Genomic DNA, 22,365 nt, shown 5'->3' with positions numbered 1-22,365 from the left:
TTGAAGTGGCGCTTAACTTTTTCCATGTTTGGTTTTGTTTCTGTTTCATTTCTTTGTTGTAGTTGTTTTTCTTTAATAAATAATGAAGACAAAAAAATACTCTAACAAGCCACACAATGTTGACTTGTAGACATGAAATGAAAGACATTCGCAGAGTATGATCAGAAAACAAATTACAAACTACAGAAATCTTAAATAAATAGTACTGGTGGCTAGAGCATTGTACATATTTAGCGAATAAGTGTGATACTTGTATAGAGTAAGATACAAAAAACACTCAACACTCTCCCATACATACATGTGTTTAAGTTACAGTGAGCGAGAAAAGTAGACAGATCATAAATAAAGCCGAATAATTCAGACTAAACTTTTTACTACGTTGTAGATCAAATATACACTAAATTATAGAATAGACTATAAACTAGATTATAGTCTATACTATAGACTATAGACATAACTGCAGACCAGACTATAGTCCAAATTATAGGCATAACTATAGTCCATATTCTAGACATAACTATACTCTGGACTACCGGCTAGAGTCTAGATTAAACTATAGTCTATATTGTATACTAAATTGCAGTTTAGATTATATACCTAATCTAAGTCAATGCTATAGAGTAAACTATAGTCTAGACTATGGGATAAGCTATACTATAGACTTAACTATAGTCAAGAATATACACAAAACTATAGTCTAGACTATAGACTAAAGTATAATCTAGTATATAAACTAAGCTATAGGCCAGACTATAGACTAAACTATAGTCTAGGCTATAGACTTAACTATGGTCTAAACTACAGACTAAACTGTAGTCTAGACTATAGACTAAACTGTAGTCTAGACTATAGACTAAACTGTAGTCTAGACTATAGACTAAACTGTAGTCTAGACTATAGTCTAAACTGTAGTCTAGACTATAGACTAAACTGTAGTCTAGACTATAGACTAAACTGTAGTCTAGACTAAACTGTAGTCTAGACTATAGACTAAACTGTAGTCTAGACTTTAGACTAAACTGTAGTCTAGACTTTAGACTAAACTGTAGTCTAGACTATAGACTAAACTGTAGTCTAGACTATAGACTAAACTGTAGTCTAGACTATAGACTAAACTGTAGTCTAGACTATAGACTAAACTGTAGTCTAGACTATAGACTAAACTGTAGTCTAGACTATAGACTAAACTGTAGTATACACTATAGACTAAACTGTAGTCTAGACTATAGTTAAGTCTATACTAAACTGTAGCCTACACTATTGATTATAGACTTATCGATAGTCTAGACTATAGACTAAATTTTACTCAAGATCATAGACTAAACTAAACTAAAGCATAATCTATAAACGAAACTATAATCTAAGCTACAAACTAAACCATAGTCTTAACTAAAGACTAAAGTACAGTCCATAAACTATAGTCTGGACTATAGACTGAACTACTACTAATCTATAGTCTAGACTATATTCTAATTTATAGTTTAGACTATTGACAAATCTATAGTCTAGATTTTAGACTAATCTATAGTCTAGATCATAGACTTATTTATAGACTAGATTACAGATTAATCTATAGTACAGACTATAGACTAAACTAGGCTAGACCAGACTATAGTCTATACTGCAGTCCACTATTGTGGATTACGGAATATGTATACTATGCCGGAATGAACTAAAAAAGAAGCTATACAAACTTAAGTCTATTGGCTTAACTATTCAGCTATTTTTATATTATACACCTAAGCCCTTTTGTTCTTCACTGTTTATAGATTTTTCTACCACAGACAGTGGTTAAAATAAGTGTGTTTGAATATGGTTTCTTTTATATTTGTCTTTCTACACTTTGTTTTTTTTCGTATTATTTAAAATTACTTACTCCACTTTATTGTATATAAATCGTGTTGATTTAGTGTTTTATATTCGCTCTCATTTCTTTTTTGTCTGATTAAGTATAAAAAGCGCTACAAATTTTACAAAACCCATTACAAATGAAATCAAAATGTCATGTTTTGTTGAAAGTGCAAAAAAAAATAATAATAAAAATTAACGTTGCCACTTGAAAAAACCTTAGTTAAATAGTATATCATGTACGTATAAGGAAATCAAATTTGAGACCACCAAAGTGTTTATTTTTATAACATGCACAGCTTTAAACTAAGAAAGTAATCCCACACCCACATTAAGGTATTATAATCGGTTGAAATTCATTTTCTCAGTCGGTTTTAAGTTATTCGTAAGTTCGTCGGTTTCTTTAATTTAATGAACATCTTTTTACATTCCTTTTTTAATTGTCCTTAACACCGCGGGTTCTCCCGTTTCCTAGTCTATAGTCTAGTCTATAGTCTAGTCTATAGTCTAGTCTATAGTCTAGTCTATAGTCTAGTCTATAGTCTAGTCTATAGTCTAGCCTGTAGTCTAGTCTATAGTCTAGTCTATAGTCTAGTCTATAGTCTAGTCTATAGTCTAGTCTATAGTCTAGTCTATAGTCCAGTCTATAGTATAGTCTATAGTCTAGTCTATAGTCTAGTATATAGTCTAGTGTATAGTCTAGTCTATAGTCTAGTGTATAGTCTAGTCTATAGTCTAGTCTTTAGTCAAGTATATAATCTATGCTATAGTGTAGTCTATAGTCTAGTCTTTAGTCAAGTCTATAGTCTAGGCTATAGTCTAGTCTGTAGTATTCCATAATTTAGTCTAGAGTCGATAACATTTTTAACATTCCATATATGAAAAATAACTGTAATGTTATAGGAATATTTTAAAACTCTGCCAAATTTGTCTAAATAAAATTCCATTATTTTCATGTTATCTTTTATGATTTTATCTCCTATTATAATCTAGCTTAAAATTACAAAATAAGAAAATGAAAACAACAAAATTATAATAATTTAATAACAATAAAAATATTAAAATGTTTCTATTTCTCATGTGTTCGTTCTCTTTATTACAGGTATTTTGCAATCGTGTGCCAATGAAGGTGAAGAAGTTCAAATTGCCATAAAAAATTCCAAATGCTTTAAATGTGCCTGCGAGGTATGTGACAATAATTTCAAAATGTTTTGTGAAAATAAGAAAATAAATTTATAACAATTAAAAACTCATGCACAAAATGACAACAATAATTGTTGTTCTTTTTAAAGAAATTTTATTTTTATTTATTTTCATTATATTTAAAAAGAATAACTAAATAAATAATTTATGCATATTGCTGTAAAATTCTATTTTGAAATTGTATACCGGAAATGTAAACATATATGGCGTTAGTGTTGATATGTATTACACAATTTCTTAGGAGGGTTGTTTTAGAAATTATTGCAAAATTATTGTAAAGTTTACAATAGCAATGTTGTTCTTTATTAAACTGCCCTCGTTTTGCCAAAAATGTTCTGAATGAATGAGTATTACAACAATAATAAAATCTGGCTGTTGCTAAAAAATTTCTTTAAGTATAGTTGTTGTTGTTATTATTGTTCTCTTATGTACGTGTTTCATTCAAAACACATTTTGTATGCTTTTTTTTGTTTTTGGTTTTAATTTTTTTTGGCAATAACTGACTTTTAACTACTTGACCTGGCCGTGTGCCATTTGGTGTTGTCACAAAATTTATTTTTTTTTCTCAGCAATTTGGTTTTTGCAGAGGCTGTTGAGAGGGCAAAAGGTTTAAGTTGTTTTTAAAAATATTTTTTTTTAATAATCAATATTCTGTTGATTTTTATTGGTGCCTTTAGTTGTTGATTCTTAAGGAGGATTAGTTGAGAGAATAGAAAAACTTTTTAATTTTTATGTGAAATTAAATTGCTATAAAAATATTATTTTTTTGGAATTTTTGTAAAATGTTCTCAAATAAAGATGCCCTGACGTTGACGAAAATGCAATAATAGTAATTTTCAGAAATTATATTTTCTGTTACCGACTAATACGGTCATGTACTACTGCAGAGACTGTCATTTTTAAAAAGGTCGATAGGAATAAAATGCAACAAAGAATTTAGTGCAAATCTCAGAAATTTACCAAATTGATCTACAATAAAAATAATAGTTTATCACAACCTTTCTCAAGCTCGAAGAAGCCCGATAGTGAAATAAATTAATAAAAATTGTATATGTCTGAAAGGAACTGTAGGCTACTTTTAATTTTGACATTTCAAGTAGGTAAAGTGCCACGCCCACATAGAAAGAAAGTATTTTAAGTAGTGTAGAAACTGCTACAGTTAGAGAACCCAAATTTTGTATGTACAACAACGACACACAGTGGTATAGAATGGCAATGACCACAGTTTCAAAACTGCCCTATTCATTCCACATAGAGCATAAAAAAAGTTAAAAAAGTTTCCGGAGAAATGGCATGAAGTTTTCGATATTTAATGTAGATAATGTAAACAAAATTTAAATTTTTTTATAATTGAACATTTTCGATATAAAGAAGTGTCATAGTTCGATCACGATATTTATACGGAGAAAAATCAAGCATAGGGGCAGCGGTTTATTCCCATTTCAAAATTAGCCTCCAAAAATTTATTTGTGAATGTTTTCAGAAAATCGATTTGCCACGAAAGTTTTTTTGCAACATTGACAACATTGACATCCATGTGCACTACAAAAGGTAGGAGGTCTCAATACAAGTTAGTTAGTGTGTTAGTTAGTTAGTTAGTTATGTAGGGGGACCATACGCCACTTTTTTTGAGGCGGCCTCAAATTAAAACCACAATACAAATTCTTAATTATACCCTACACCACTGATGTTTGTAACATACAAAAATATTGGTCCAATACCACCTTTAAGTATACCGATCGATTCAGAATCATTTTTTTGAGACGATTAAGACATGTCTGTCCGTCCGTCTGTCCGACTGGCTTTCCATGTAAACATTGTGCGCAAGGTACAGGTCGCAATTTTAAAGATAATTTGATGAAATTTGGACCAAGCATGTTTTTTGGCACAGGGACAAAGCCTATTGAAAATGGTTGAAATCAGTCCATTATTTCACCCAGCCCCCATACAACCGTACCTCCCGATTTATACTTTTTATGCCATAATTACGTCAAATATTCTACTATCTCTCTAAAAATTGGCATAAATTGGTTTTATATAAGTAAAAATGACACTGCAGATTTTTGTAAGGATCGGTCCTTATTTGACCCTAGCCCCCATACAAACCCCCCTTCAAAGAAATTTCTTAAGCCTCTAAACCATTGGTATCACAATGAAACTCAACAAAACTAACTGTTATTTAAAAATATATCCTTTTCCCAAATTTACCGAGGACCGGCCCATATTTGACCTATATAAAGCCTCATTTAGAAATTTTAGTTTTTTATCAATAAATTGCATAAATATTTTGAAATTATGGTAATATTCAACATAAAAGTTTCTTTATAAAAAATAAAAATTTTAAAAATATACTCATGGTGTAGGGTATTATATGGTCGGCCATTCCATGCCATGACTATACTTTCCTACTTGTTTTTTTCTTGGTTTGGATACTTAGATATATTGGCTTTAGTTTTATTCCTTTCAATCTTTCCTAAGTCATCCTCATGTACATATATTTTTAACTTTTCCACACTGACCAAAAATGGCGATACCGCCCCATCCATGGGGTAAATACGCCAAGCGGATGGGGCAGATTTGTCATTAGTAAAATAAAAGAAAAAAATACAAAAATAAAAACTTATTTTGCTGTTTTATACTTTAATTCATTAAACAAAGTATAATAAGTAAACCAGATATTTATTTGTTCAAATCACAATCGATGTTGTAGCGTTGTATGCTACAACGTTTACAAAGACAAAAAATAAAATTAAATTTTTTGACATTGTTATGTGTATTTGTTTTGATTGTTTTTTTTTTTTTTTTCATTGGGAACATAAACTTATGACTTGCTGCAAAGATCTGTTCACAATCACTGTTACTACCCTTTAGTAGGTACAATATACAACTTGATTGTGAATTGAACAATTGTTTATTTCACAAAACTTAACAAAAATATTAAAACAAATTATTACTTTTTTTCTATAACCAAATTTGGTTCTACATCACAAGAATTCCATATATTTGGCGCATGTGCTCCACGGGCAGTACTAGGGTTTAGTTTCAATTTTTTCGGGCTGCGTGTCTGCCTCCTATCATATGTAAAGTTAATGTTTCAAATTTTTAGGTATAATAGATAATTTATAAACGAAAACAAAATTTGATAATGCGATAAGATCGTTAACTCAGTTTTCAAGTTATTCGCTTTGGTAGATGTGCCCCTATGGTGTATGATCCCCCTTATATAAATGCAAATTTGTTTATATTTAAGTTTTTTACATTTCTCTATAATACATCTACATATAAAGAAAACAAATACATAACAAATATAAAAAAATGCCATTTAATATTTTTATATAAAATATTTTCATATTTATGAGGCCATAAACAATCATGTTTTAAGGATGAACAAAATGGTCAAAATACAACTACAGTACTAATAAAAATGATAACAATAATAACAACAAATATCAGCAAAACAAATTATGAGTTGTTGACAGTTGTTGACTTTATGGTAGTACCTACTCAATGCCCAGTCCACAGAAAAGGGTATCCTAACCCTAGCACAATACGCTAACTGAATCATTCTCTAAGGAATTTGTTAAGTTATCTAAAGTGGCGCCTCATATGACAATACATTTGTGTTTAGTTTTTTGTATTTTTTCTTTCTAGTTTTAAAACTCAGGGTGCATGAGATTATTATGTTGCTGCAACTTATAATAAAATGCGTAAAGTTGTGTTGTGGAAAAAAAAAGAAAATAAATTTTAAAGAAAATTATTATAGTTTTAACAGCAGTGATAAGTTTTTTTCGCTTGAATTAGAGAGAAAAAATTAAAATATTTCAACTGTAAAGTTTTTAGCTGAACTACTTATATGTATATAAAACAGGTCAATAACTTTGGTCAAAACTTTAGATTTTAAAAATATAAAAAATATAACATATATACACACACACACACACAAACTGACCATTTAGCTAAAGCTGAGAAGTTGCCAAATTGAAGGGAATATATATGAAAATATTTAGAAATAATAATTTCTTTATTTAATGTTGTTGTTGTTTTTGGTATTGACTTTTTAGCAAATATTGCCTTATTCATATCAATTTAACAAAGGTTTCTAGAACAAATTTTTATAGGAAAATTTGTCTTATAAACCTTTGATAAATTGTTATGAATAAGGCCCTTAATAGTGGCACAAGAAAATATTTCAAAAATAATATTTTACTGAATTAAATGCTTGAGATTTTTTTTTAATAATTTTATAAATTTAAAGAAATATGATTTTAAACTAAAGATATAAAACTTTAAAATGGAATAAGAAATTTTTATTAAATTATTTTTTTTGAAATAATTGTTTCTTAAGCTAAATTGTCATTGGCGATTAATTAAATCTTTAGACTTTTAAACAAAAATAAAAATATATTGCAATTTCGAAGTTCATGCCATAAATACAACCTTGATTTATCAATTAAAACAAGATAAAGAAAAAAACGCTCAAATAATGGCAAAATATATGGAATTTAATTAAATTTTGAATTTAATATACGAACAACTGATTGTGAAGCCGATTGTGAAATAATTGTAATCCCTTCTTAAAAAAAAGAAACATAAAAACTATTTTTATTAAAAAATATAAAAAAAAATAATTCTTAAGAAACAATTCTTTAAAAAAATATATATAAAATTATTACAGACACAAAAACAAACATATTAAATAAATTAAATACAATCAATGGATTAACAAAAAAAAACCAAACAAATCAAAGTCAACGACAGTGAAATTATTAAAAAATATATATTTAAAAAAAAAACCAGCAGACAGATGAATTATTTAAAGAAACAAAAGTTCAATTCACTACAACAATAATTGATCAATACAAAAAAAAAAAAAAACAAAAAACAAAACTCCAACAACAAACAAGAAATTCCCCCCAAAAATATTTAATAACAATAACAACAACTGATTTTTAAAGTAAGGTGGCGCCAACACATATTTTTGGTTACGCCCACTGAAAAAAAAACAGAAATAATCAAATTACAAAAACAATAACAACAACTAGATAACACCAAGTTTAAAACACAATCAAAGATGTAGACGTCTGCAAAAACAGCAAAACAAAAACAACAACAACAAGAACAGTTAAAATCAAAATCATTAAGAGTAGTCTCTTATGTTTGTTGTTATTTTTTTTAACCGTTTACTTAAGTGAGAGTGAGACTTAATTGGAGAGGGGACTCAAATCGATCAATGATCATTTAAACAGCGATTTAAGAGTTTTTTATGTAATCGTTAAGTATTTGAAAGTAATGTAATCGATTTAAATCGTTAAAAGACCCCCCCCCAATATTGAAGGCATTATATAGAAAAATCTAATCAATTTAAATAAATGATGTAGTTAAGATAATACTACAACCGAAAAGTGTCAAAACATTTCACTAGTTCGATCTACGGATAAAATTATTTGGCACAAAATCACAAAACTATGAAGAAATAGTCTATAGTCTATATGTGTATTAGTCATTAGAATAGTATATAGGATAGGTAATAACCTAGTCTATAAGGTAGTCAAAAGACCAATCTATAGACTTGTCGGAAAGTTAGTCTATAGGCTTGTTAATAGGCATGTCAAACGACCAGTCAATATGCTGGTCAAAAGAAAAATCAATTGACTAGTCTGAATGATTGTATATAGCCTAATCAAAGTTTAGTCTCTATATAGCCTAGTCGTCAAACTAATCAAAACACTAGTCTATAGGCTAATCGAAAAAAGGCTAATCAAAAGAGTGTTCTATAGGCTAGTCGTAAAACTAATCTTTCGGTTAATCAAAAAAGTAGTCCATACTCAAAATAGAGCAGTATATAGGCAAGTCAATAGACTAGTCTTTAGACTAGTCTCTTGGCTAATCAAAATACTAGTCTATAGGCTAGTCAAAATACTAGTCTATAGGCTAGTCAAAAGACTAGTCTATAGGCTAGTCAAAAGACTATTATATAGGCTAATCAAAAGACTAGTCTATAAGCTAGTCAAAAGACTAGTCTATATGATAGTCAAAAGACTAGTCTATAAGCTAGTCAAAAGACTAGTTTATAGGCTAGACAAATAAGTAGTCTATAGGCTAGTCGTGAAACTAATTTATAGACTAATAAAAAGTGTAGTCAAAAGACTAGTCTATAAGTTAGTATATTGACTAGTCTAAGGCCTAATCCGTAGCCTTATTTCACGCTAGCAGTTTTACACTTTCAGGATCACATACGTTAACAACCACGGAAATTGGATGATCTCTGTTGATTTGGCAGTGGCACCCCGATACGTAATCGGTGGACGAAAATACGGACCTATCAAATAAGATATATTTTTATCTCGTTATAGTAAGTCTGATATGAATAGTACAAACCTTGAGCATACCTTGATATAGAAGAGTTATAATTCAATTGTGTCACTTGTATAAGACACCGCACATCCGTCACCATTCAACCCAGCCTTCTACTCATTTATCCGACACATTTATGGAGAAAAACATCATTGTGGGTAGACGGCTGAACGAGCCACCTATATCCCTTCATTCATTCTGTTTCGTATGCACTTGGCAAGTACATCTTCTTTCCGGTATTTGTTATCTTTTTCGACAACTTCATCGAGCTTATACTGAAATATACTTTCCACGGTGCATTTGTTTTTTAACAAACATTTTTCTTCCCGATGGTTTGGCTTTAAACCATTGTCCAAAGTGCAACTTGAAGTGGAGCTACAAGTTCCCATGGTAACAGATTATGGGGCTCCTTGGTCATAAGCCAAAAAAGCTGAGAATGCATTTGACACCATCACTTTTCAGTTCCGCCAGAATAAAAAATACTAAATTAAACGCGTCTTTGGCTTAAAACCACAGCTCCAAGTACATCTGGAAGTTATGACTTCAATATCTGAAGACAAAGTCTAAGACTCTGCTCATGTCGGATATCAGTTGCCATGGTATCAGATTATGTGGCTCTCTAATTCGGTGAAATTCCAAGGAAATTCCGAGAATGCATTTGACTATAACTACTAAATGATCCATATTTCAGACTCACCAGACGGTACATCCCTAGTTTGTATCGAATACAAATTTTGAGATACTTTAGTGTAAAGCCTTGCCACCGTATTCATAATGATATTAATCGCTTATTTTATGTTTATAACGCACATTTTCCATACAAAAATCCCAAAATTAACCATCAATAACTTTATTAAGCATTTATGAAGATGGGGGTTTGTGTAGGCGAGTAAAGTACACTAGTTCATGGTACCATTTCCTTGACTGTGATTGATACCTTAAGCAGTTGAGTTTCCTTGCGAATAATTCATGCATTAGAAATCCTAGACTGTACTGCATTAGTTATAATATAGTCTTTTATATCGTTTATAGATTGACGGATGAATTCTCCGAAAACCAGGTTCTTCCGATGAGTATTATATTGTTTAATCTTTTTGTAAAAGCTGTTACTAGAGCCTTGGGTTTTGTGGGTCCCAAAACTGAGGAAATTATCAACTCACCCCTTAACAGGGTACCTACGCGATGTGGTAACAAGAAATCCGGTTTGTTTTCTGTTCTGGTTAGACCTTGTTCACACTGGGAAACTTTTGTTGAGAAACTTCTGATTTTGTGTGTGAGAGAAGGAAATGGTTGACATTTCTTTCTTTTTCTCTCACACACAAAAATCTAAAGTTTAATGTGTAATTCTTCTCTTATGTGTTATGTGGTAACTATTGTGGTTAAAACATAAAGCAGTTGAGTTGACTTTACCGGTTTACCGTCCTGATGGAGCTATTATGCTGCCCTATACCCCCGGATTGTAATTACACCAAGGTGCAGGAAGTTCATCTTGTTAACATGCTTCGGGGGTATATAGTTTGACAAACTTTAGAACTAATTTATCGAATCCATCATGTTTTCGGATTAATCAGTTATTTATCTGTTGGGTTTCTTATCTCATAACACATTGATATATTTTATTAAAACTTTTGATATACCGTTAAATATGGGTTCAAGGAAACCGATTTCCAGATTATTTATAAGCAATGGGGCTTTATTTTATCTACAAATGATACTGAAAGTAAAAATATGAAAAAGTTATACCTTTATAATTTTAGGGCCAAGAGGACCGGACGGAAAAACTTCTCATTGTGTTTAAAATGCTGTAAATTACACTAAATTTAAAGAGTTCAATTTCGGTTTATGGGAAAATTATACAAGATATGGATATAATTAATTATACAATCCTATCTAATATATTTTAAAATTATTTATTACTAAATTGACCTGCAATAGGAATGGTTGAAATAATCGTATTAACATTTCTTTCAAACCCCCAATATGTAAAACATTTATAGATTTTTTTTTTATGATTTAAACTAATTACTTTTGCATATGCGCGCGGTGTTATAGAATTACAAATAGCATTTCTTGACATTTTCATAATAGCGATTTGTAACTGCTTTTATAATTTATTGCAGTTTTTTTTTTGCTTTCATACCTTAATAAAACAATAAATTAAACTGTAATTGGTTTTAAAACATATTTCTTTTTTTTCTATCAGTATTTTAATTTTATGCATTACACTCTTATCATGATTTATTGAAAAATTTCGAAATCAATTGACGATCATTTTAACTAATTAATCTTTTTTTTAAATATTCTCTCGGCCGCTCTCAACCGCTCTCCACTGTTCTCTGCTATACTCTGCTTAACTTCTGAAATAGTCTTAAAAATATTTCTAGCTCTAATAGTTGTTGTTGTTTTACTAAAGGGCTGTAAAGGGGGAGGAGAAGTTGGGAGGCAAACGTTTTTTTTTTGTGTCTCTATATTTTTTTTAGTAGCTTGAGGGCCGACTGTCTGACTGGCGACAGTTAAATAGACAAAACTCTTGTTATTGTGGCCATCACTGCCGCTGGCTACGATCACTACAACTAACAGTTTCCAAGCTTAATACTGTGAGGAATCAATACACACGTGCGCGCGCAAAAAAAAAACAGCAGTAGCCGCAGCAATTGTATTTAGAGCTGTTGTTGGGGCTGCTGTAGCAGTTGTTGCCGTTGGAGCTAAAGCTGTTACTGGTGCCGGTGCAGCTTAGAGACGTTTTTTAACTCTTGATACATGAATTTAATTTGAATACACTCTCACAACACAAGACTTTTTCTTATTGTTTTTTGCCTCTATTGCGGATTCCTATTCCTCTATATTAACGGCTTCTGATGTTAACGCTCTTTTAGTCTTTATTGTTGTTGTTGTTATTTGTACAGGTATTGTTTTTGTTTTTTGCCAACAAACATTATAGATTGTTTAGACGGCGTCATTATCTATGTAGTTTTGAATGTTAAATATCTATACGTATTGTATCTGGATATTTAATGAGTTTGAGAAGTTATAATTAGTTAATCGAATGATATGTGACAATAGATTTATAATTAGGTATATTAGTTATATGATCTGATCAATAAACTTCTCAGTTTTGCAGAAATTGCGCAACTTTTTATTCTTCGAACGATTTTCCATCATAATTTTATGATGACTAATTGACATTATCGAAATCGGAAATGTTCAACGGCTATCGTGCAATAACTTATCGATCGATTGCGTTGAGTCTTTTCATTTGTCAACTGGAACATTCCAAATCTAATAGGCATTATCGGAATCGGAAATGCTCAACGGCAATCGTGCAATAACTTATCGAACGATTGTGTTAAGTCTTCATGCTTGACATGCGGTGAAAAAGCTTCTTGCTATTTTTAAAAAGACTGCTACAGATTCATTTAGTTTCGTTATTAAAGAAGTTGAGTTTGCTTGAGAATAATCCAGGTATTAGATATCCCAGACTGTAGTCCACAAGTTCGGACATTTCTATATTGAATCAAAGCTATAAGATCTTATTGAGGTTAATAGATGATTGCATCAAAGTGAGTGATAACACTGGTGAATATATTTATAGGACTTTTCTCCAAAAAAGCGGGTACTTATAATCAGAGTTATCTTTTAAAAGATGTGCTATTAGAACTTCTGGATTTGCGGGATCTAAAAATGGGGGAGTTTTGTAACTTACGGTTGATCTGGCTACCTCATCTTGCACCACAGAGATCAACTTGATAATGATTAAAACATTACACATTCCATACATTAGAAATCCCATACTGTAGATCAAGCACGGATACATGGGGGAAAAGGAAAATTGCCCCGCCCAACCAAAACCGAATTCCTCAAACTGAGGAAGTTTTAAATTTACGACTGAACATATTTGCTCTTGGGGTAAAGGGATAGTGTTCTGTTTCGGTTACTTCTAAGGCTTTTAATAGGTGTGAGTGGTGTGAGTGATTAGATATTTGTGGATCGTTTACCTCATCTGGAACAAAGGAAACCAGTTGTCAGTAGGATTGTGTTCTGTTAATTGTAAGGCTTCTTATGGAGGTCACGTGATGGCTGTGTATTTATTTATGTTGTTTTAAGATTCGGAAATTGTATTAAATTTTGAAATTCTTTAGAAACCGAAGAAATTTTCAAAACTAATTTAAGGTGGATATTTAAAAAAAAAAACACAGGACCCCCCATGGGTGCCATTTTTTAAAGAGTTTCAAATTCACGACTGATCAGTTGCACGCTGATTTGTTCCGTTTATTTATTCTAATTCTTTGAGGATCACTTGGTAACTGCGGTTGGAACCAAAATCAATATAAGAGGATGTTAACCATTATAACTGATGTTACCAGCTGCACTCTACTAGGTACTTTTCCTGTAAACACATAAGAGGTGTACATCACAGGATTCTTTCGAGGAATGTGCTAGGTAAAGATATTATTCATATTACTACTATCCAGGAAAATATGGTGTTTAAAGCGTGTTAAAGTTGGTGACAAGCGGTCATAAATTCATCAGTCTGCGGTTTATTAGAAGCCTCAGCTGTCTCTGGCACCATGTTGAAATATCCCTCAGTTGGACTTCTGTGGCAGATTTATTAGATAGTTTGAGAAGCTCTTGAGCAAAATGTTAGCTTCATCTTTTGAGTCACGTTTGGTGATTGGCATCTGCAGGATTTTTTATGAGAATCTGGAGCTATAAGAGATTGTTTGAAGTCTATCCTATGGGTGAAACATACCACCAGAGTTTATGTTCTCATTGCTACAGCAAAACATTTTCTAAAGAAATTTTTCAGATTAATCAATGTAGCGTACACCTCCTAGTCGCCTTAACTTCATAAAACATCAAATCGATGTCTAAGCTTATTTTGCTGAATCGTATAAATAAATATTTTTTAATAAGCATATGTGTATGTGTTTACGAATGAGTTTCTAATGCGGCGCCAAGTGTGCCAAATGATCATATTTAAAAATTGATTTTTGTTGTTGGATTTTTGTGGTTTGTTGTTTTTAAACTATATAAAAAAAACGTTAAGATTATTACGTTTATTAGTTGTTGTTTTTTTTTTTTTTTTTTTTTTTTTGCTGCTGCTTAATTTTTACATTTGTCACTCATAGAGAATGTATCGCATCATTGCTGAAACCGTTTTTTTCCATTTCTTGTCTGTTGTTAAATCCGATGCTTTAAAAAAATTTCTAACTATATGTCAGTTCAACCGTCTCTCAGGTTTATTTGTCGCATAAATGTGTATAAATTCATAAACTTAGCGTACTATTTTTTTTTTTTTTTTTTTTGACGAAATCGTATCTCATAACTAAAATCTAATGATGTTTACGAGTATTAAACAGAAATCTATAAAGAAAAATAATAAGAAATAAAAAATACACACATACAAAAATTCATCACCCAGAGTATTTTATAACTCGTTTGACGACCTTGAGTCGTAAAAATCAATTTCAAAAGTTTGAATGTTCGATTTCGATTTGTTGCTGTTGTATTTGTTGTTAGTTGAAGATTTATTTTTAGTCACATTCAACGGTTGGTTGGTTTATTTGTTGCGAACGGGCTGCTGCTTGGCACAATTGTCAAAGTTAGGCTGCTGCTGCTGCTGTTGTTAGTTTTAAATTCTTTTTTTTTATATCTTTGTCAAAGATTTAGAAGACATTTACATGTCGTTGCTGTCACAAAATGTGAACAAAAAAAAGAATTATATGATTTCAATGTGAAATTATCTTGAATTGAAATTGACAGAAAATCTGCTAAATTTGAGTTTTTGTGCAGATTCTATTGATTAGCGAAATAATTGAGAAAACTGTTATATAAAGATAATGACAATTGATTTTAATCAAGAGTTTTAAGTTTCATTAGAAATTGTTCAATGATCTTTTTATGCAAATATTTTTATTTCACATCTGTCTACAAATTTTGCCTATAACTGACTTAAATTCCAACTTAATAGAATAAATAACTGGATCTAGTTCTTTTTAGAAATTATAGTCTTAAATATAGACCAGTTAATAGTCTTTGTTATATATAAGTCTATAGACCAATAGACCATATATATATTAGTCTATAAACCTGTCTATAGTCTTGACTATAAATTAGTCTATAATCTAAACAATAGATTTTTTCATAGACCAGTCTATATTCTTAATTATAGATTAGTATATATACTATATATTAGTCTACACAATATATATTAGTCTATAGACTTGACTACAGATTAGTCTATAGACCAGTCTTTAGTCTTCACTATAGATTTGTCTACTATCTTGACTAGTCTATAGATCAGTCTATAGTATTGACTATAGATTAGTCTATAGACCAGTCTATAGTCTTGACTATAGATTAGTCTATAGACCAGTCTATAGTCTTGACTATAGATTAGTCTATAGACCAGTCTATAGCCTTGACTATAGATTAGTCTATAGACCAGTCTATAGTCTTGACTATAGATTAGTCTATAGACCAGTCTATAGTCTTGACTATATATTAGTCTATAGACCAGTCTATAGTCTTGACTATAAATTAGTCTATAGACCACTCTATAGTCTTGACTATAGATTAGTCTATAGACTAGTATATAGTCTTGACTATAGATTAGTCTATAGACCAGTCCATAGTCTTGTCTATAGATGAGCCTATAGACCAGTCTATAGACCATTCTATAGTCTTAACTGTAGATTAGTCTGTATACCATTCTATAGTCTTGACTATAGATTAGTCTATAGACCATTCTATAGTCTTGACTTTAGATTAGTCTATAGATCATTCTATAGTCTTGACTATAGATTAGTTTATAGACCATTCTATATTCTTGACTATAGATAAGTCTATAGACCATTCTATAGTCTTGACTATAGATTAGTCTACAGACCAGTCTATATTCTTGACTGTATATTTGTCTATAGACCAGTCTATAGTCTTAATTATAGATTATTCTATAGATTAGTCAATAGACCATTCTATGGTCTAGACTACAGATTAGTCCATAGACTAATCTAGAATTTTCACCATAGACTTGACTACAGATTAGTCTATAGACCAGTCTATAGTCTTGACTATAGATTAGTCCATAGATCAGTCCATAATGTTGACTATAGATTAGTCTATAGACCAGTCTTGACTATAGATTAGTCTATAAACCAGTCTATAGTCTTGACTATAGATTAGTCTATAGACCATTCTATAGTCTTGACTATAGATTAGTCTATAAACCAGTCTATATTCTTGACTGTAGATTAGTCTATAGACCAGACTATAGTCTTGACTATAGATTAGACTATTCTATAGCCTTATCTATACATTGCTTTACAGGCTTGTCGCTAGACTAGTCTATAGACCAGTCTAAAATCTTGACTCTAGATTAGTTTATAGTCTTTACTCTAGATTAGTCTACAGTTTTGACTCTTGATTAGTCTATAGCATAGTTTGCCTTATGAACGTCTAAAGTCCAGACTTCAACCTGTTTATATAGTTTTGACTTCTTATCAGTTTGCCTAGAAATTGGACTAATACTAGCTCTGGTTTTGCATTAAGATTACATTCTTTTGTGAAGAAATTAGAGTAAAGTTCTGCCATTAAAACTAAATTCTTCTGAAAAATTTCTCAGACAACCTTCGTATACGATCAAAAAGAAAGACACAAATACCTTTAGAAAAAGTTCTTTAGTACTTACCTTCTCTAAAACCGGATCTTGAAAACCTATAAACTATAAAACCAAACGAGTTTTATTTTCTACTTTATACGTCAAGCAGTCGAAAAGAACAATATTCCCATTCGGGTTCTTCAAAATCTTCTTCATTTATTATGCCAAATAGTTTAGAAAACAATGATTTTTCTTTTTATATACATAGACTAAAGTCGTCTGACGGTCCGCTATTTCTTGTTCTTATAGCTAATAATATTCCAATAAATTCTCCATAATTTATGAGACATAAAATGTGTAAAAGTTTTTTTTTTTGTGATCTCTAAGACATGTGTGAGAGTGGAGAAATACACTTAGAAAATTTGCAATAAACATTTTTAAAATAACTAGGGATATCACTATATGAGTTGGTTAAAAAATATCTATTCAAAATTGCGACCTCATTCATAATAGGATGTCATCCTATTATAAATGAGGTATTCTTGGTAACAAATGTCAAAGGTCAAATTTACAGACTTTGGTATACATGTAAATCCAATAATTAGAATTGGACTACATGATCTCTTTCAGCTTTTTGATTATACCAAACATGTTCCATAATTTAATGATGCCATAATTTAATGATGCTTAATTGAAAGCTACAAACTATAGCACCTTTTTTTGTTTACCATACTACCGATAAAGCTGTAGTTGGTTGTCAGTTCGTAACACGCCACCTATAGACCCAATCGCACGAAAAATAAAACTATAAAACACAAACAACTAAAACAACACCTTAAGAAAAATTTACATAATACTAAGTATTAAATTTCAACCGTTTTAATAGTGTGTAACCGGATAATTCAAATGATGGTTAGAACAAGAAATCTGTTTTTTATTTCTTTTGCTGTCTTCTAAAGACTACCAAGTGACAAAATAAACAACTAAAAAACAACAACAACAAAATATTAAAAAAACGCGGTAGCAATTCTTTTTTTTCATAGTTTTTTGTCTTTTAATAAAATGTTTATAAAAGCTCACACACATATAAAAAATACCGGCATAAAACTCACGCACACACTTTTACACGCAAGGTCGTTAAAGGCCGTTTGCATAAAAGACGAGAGTAAGAGAAGGAGAGAACAACACATATTACCACTTTTTTTTGCAAAGCATCATGTAGTTGTAGTGGTTTGGTTAGAGAATCCCCATAAAAGAAAAGAAAAAAAAATTGGGGAAACAGATCAGCAGAAGGGGGCTTGAGAGACTGTGCTAAAAAGAACATGCGTAACTGTATAAAATACCAATAAAATCAATCATTTTGAAACAACACACAACCAACACTACACTACACCAACTAAGATAATAATACACTTAGAGAAATATTCATATATATATTTTAAAAGTATGTATTACTACTATTAACAACCATTTATATTTAAATTTAATTGACGTGATCACTTTATAAGGCCAATCTCTTGAATTATGGGTATTTGTGGTATTAAAATAAAAATATTTATTAAATAATTATATACATACATAATGATATTAACACAAAGTTTCCTGTACTAGATGATGGTGGCTTAGGAGAAACTTATCAGAATTATTGCAATAAATGTCCTTTTGTCATGATATTTTGTAAATTTTTACTCCGATGAAATTGCTTACAAATTAAGATTTGTTGCTTTAGATAGTGAATTTAAATTTGCTTAATAAAAGATTATGAAAGCTTAATATATATCTATTACTACTGGAGATCAAAGGCAATTTGGTTGAGTTAGGAGTAGAAAAGTAAATGACTATAATAGATTTGCACATAAGAGTGTAACTCACTTCAATCAATTTCCTGAATATATTTTAAATAATTTGGAAAAAAATATGAACGACTATATCCGAAGTAATTCTACACTACAGTAAGACTATTGAATAGCATTACAAGTCTTGGACTTAACTACAGCAAATTCATAGTCTAGTCTATAGGCTAATCTATATTCTAGTCTATAGTCTAGTCTATATTCTAGTCTATAGTCTAGTCTATAGTCTAGTCTATAGTCTATTCTATAGTCTATTCTATAGTCTTGTCTATAGTCTAGTCTATAGTCTAGTCTATAGTCTAGTCTATAGTCTAGTCTATAGTCTAGTCTATAGTCTAGTCTATAGTCTAGTCTATAGTCTAGTCTATAGTCTAGTCTATAGTCTAGTCTATAGTCTAGTCTATAGTCTAGTCTATAGTCTAGTCTATAGTCTAGTCTATAGTCTAGTCTATAGTCTAGTCTATAGTCTAGTCTATAATCTAGTATAAAATAGTTATATATTTGTACTCTGTCCAACGTATTCATTAAACAATATATAATTCTCAAAAAAATTACCATTAAGACTTAAAAAACAGCATTGTATTCGTTTCTGTTTTCTAGTTTGGGAACCTCTGCATTTTCTGGCACTAAATACTTGTTGTGTATTTGCTAGTGTCTTTATTATTTTTATTCGTTTTTTTAATAATCTTAAACAACTGTCGTTTTTAATTTATTATTTCAACTCTGCTATGAATTTCAACGCTTAATTATGGTTTCACTGTTCAAAAAAAAAAATCACCTGAACAAAAACAACATCAGCCTTTAAACAACCTGCTGCATTTGTTTGTTTGAATTTTTTTATTTAAGTGTTTTTTTTTAATTTATTTTTTGGTTTATTTGGATCAACAGTCAGGTGCAAACGAAAAATTTGTATTTTTATTTATATTTTTTTCAATTCTCAAGTTTAGATCAACTTAGATTTCTCTACAAAGTGTCTGAAAATGCAGTTGTTTTACAAATCAATGTCTTTTGGCACAAACCATATATCTAAGCCCAGTTTTGTTTTTGTTTATTTGTGGGCAATAGTTTCTGTTTTTGCTATAATTTTGACTTGTTGCAGTAATCGATCAACTTTGAGTACTAAATAATATTTAGCTATAAACGTACATACTTTATTTATTATTATTTTTTTAAGTTTTTTTTTTGCTTTAAACAATTTTTGCAATAAACAATTTATTAAAGTAACACACAATTATATGAAGTAAATAGAATTAAGTTAGGTTTGTAAAGAAATTATAAAATACCCTAAGTCAAGACTATGGCTAGATAGACTAGACTATAGACAAGACTATAGAAAAGACTATAGAGTAGACTATAGACTAGACTATAGACTAGACTATAAACTAGACTATAGACAAGACTATAGATTAAACTATAGACTAGACTATAAACTAGACTATAGACTAGACCATAGACTAGACTATAGACTAGACTATAGACTAGACTATAGACTAGACTATAGACTAGACTATAGACTAGACTATAGACTAGACTATAGACTAGACTATAGACTAGACTATAGACTAGACTATAGACTAGACTATAGACTAGACTATAGACTAGACTATAGACTAGACTATAGACTAGACTATAGACTAGACTATAGACTAGGCTATGAACTAGTCTACAGACTAGAATATAGACTATAGACTAGACTATAAACTAGAATATAGACTAGACTATAGACTACACTAATGACTAGACTATAGACTTTAGACTATACTATAGACTATACTATAGAATAGAATATATAGTAGACTATAGACTAGACTGTAGACTAGACTATAAACTAGACTATAAGCTAGACGATAGATTAGACTATGGACTAAACTATAGAATAGATTATATACTAGACTATAGACTAGACTATAGACTAGAATATAGACTAGACTTTAGACTGTACTATAAACTATATTATAGACTATACTATAGACTAGACTATAGACTATACTATAGAGTAGACTATAGACTAGACTATATACTAGACTATAGACTATACTATAGTCATGACTTTATCCTAGGCTATAGACTACATTATAAACCAGACTATGGACAAGACTATGACTGTAGGGTAATCTTAGAGCAGTTATAACTCAACTTAAAGACCGTCTTTTTTCAAATAACATACTTTATTTTTATCGTTTTCGTATAAAATCTATTAATTATGAGTTTAGCAGTTAAAAAAACAAAAACAAAAAAAAAACTGAAATAAATATTTAACATTATTATTTTAAAAGCATAAATATGCATAATTTAACATACAATTATTATGATTGGAAACAGCTCAAAGATACAAAACAAAAAAAGTTTTTTTTTAAATATTTTGCTATCGCAAGTTGAGGTTTTGGTTTTCGTTCTAAATTTATAGTTTTTTTTTCTATTTGTTACACTTTTGATATTCTTTTTTTGTTAAATAAATTGTCGTTGTAATGTAGATCACCTTGTATAATTTAGTATTGAAATACGGCGAGAAAAAAATTTACAAACATGTGATCAGTTAAACCAAAAAAAAAAAATCATAAAAAAACAAAGTTGCTAAACAAAAAAATTGCTAATTGTTATAATTTTCATAAATCAGCAGTAATAAATTACAAGTATTTTGGGGTGATAAAAATTTAAATTTGTCTTTATGATCTTGAATTATATGGAAAATAGTTTAAAAGGTGTTAAATCACAAAACAGAGAGAAGGCCAATTTTTAGAATTTTTTTTAACAAAAAATAAATATATTAAAAGTAGAACTTTGAATAAGTCTTAATTTAACTATATAGCAAAAACAAATCTTAGACAATATGGAATAAGATTGGCTCTTATAGTCTCTTGTGTGATCATTTACAATTCTTAATCACAAATCAAACAGAAAAATTCCTCTAATTTTGTTCGTTTTAATAAAAAATATATTTTTCCTAATAAATGATTTCAACTTAATTTCATTAATTCCATATTCATTCAAATTTATCAATAAAGTTCAGTTAATCTATAAAATGTAGTTTTAAATTTCATTATTTTTAAATAATTATTTATTTTAGTGCGATTATTTTTTATTTTTTTTTTTTATTTTTTTTTTTTTTTTTGCTTCTATGAAAATCATTTGTAATTTGCATAAATCTTATTAAATCAGGCTTAAAATTGTTCTGTTCATAAAACTCGTTACTCATATGGCAAAACATGCATGCATTAAAGTATCTCTGCATTGCAATTTTATAGTCTAAGACCACAACTTGAACATAATTTTTATCAACTGTCGGCTATAATGGATTTTCCTAGTTAGGAAAAAGAAAAAAAAAAAAACTAAAATAAAATTCAAAATTTAACAAACAAACAAAACTAAAGAAAGAAACAAATTACAGAGTTAAATTAAATGAAGTGCGTCGAAGGCAGCAGCTGCTGTTAAAGATACTTTTAAATATTGTAGTTTACAGTGGAATTGAAAAGTATGTCGATAATATAAATCATTGAATAATATTCC

The 22,365-nt window shown here is 29.8% G+C and overlaps 1 protein-coding gene across 1 annotated transcript in view; it reads left to right on the top strand.

Moving 5' to 3' along the window:
* LOC111683132 (BMP-binding endothelial regulator protein) overlaps positions 1-22,365 on the top strand; it is a 69,259-nt gene that overhangs the window by 35,182 nt on the left and 11,712 nt on the right. The window contains exon 3 of the mRNA XM_023445166.2: positions 2,951-3,033. Within this exon, the coding sequence (XP_023300934.2) occupies positions 2,951-3,033 (83 nt within the window). The remainder of the gene's footprint in view (positions 1-2,950; positions 3,034-22,365) is intronic.

Source organism: Lucilia cuprina, chromosome 6 (genome assembly GCF_022045245.1).
Source record: "Lucilia cuprina isolate Lc7/37 chromosome 6, ASM2204524v1, whole genome shotgun sequence".
NCBI classification, from domain to species: domain Eukaryota; kingdom Metazoa; phylum Arthropoda; class Insecta; order Diptera; family Calliphoridae; genus Lucilia; species Lucilia cuprina.
This window is presented reverse-complemented; position numbering and strand designations above follow the sequence as displayed.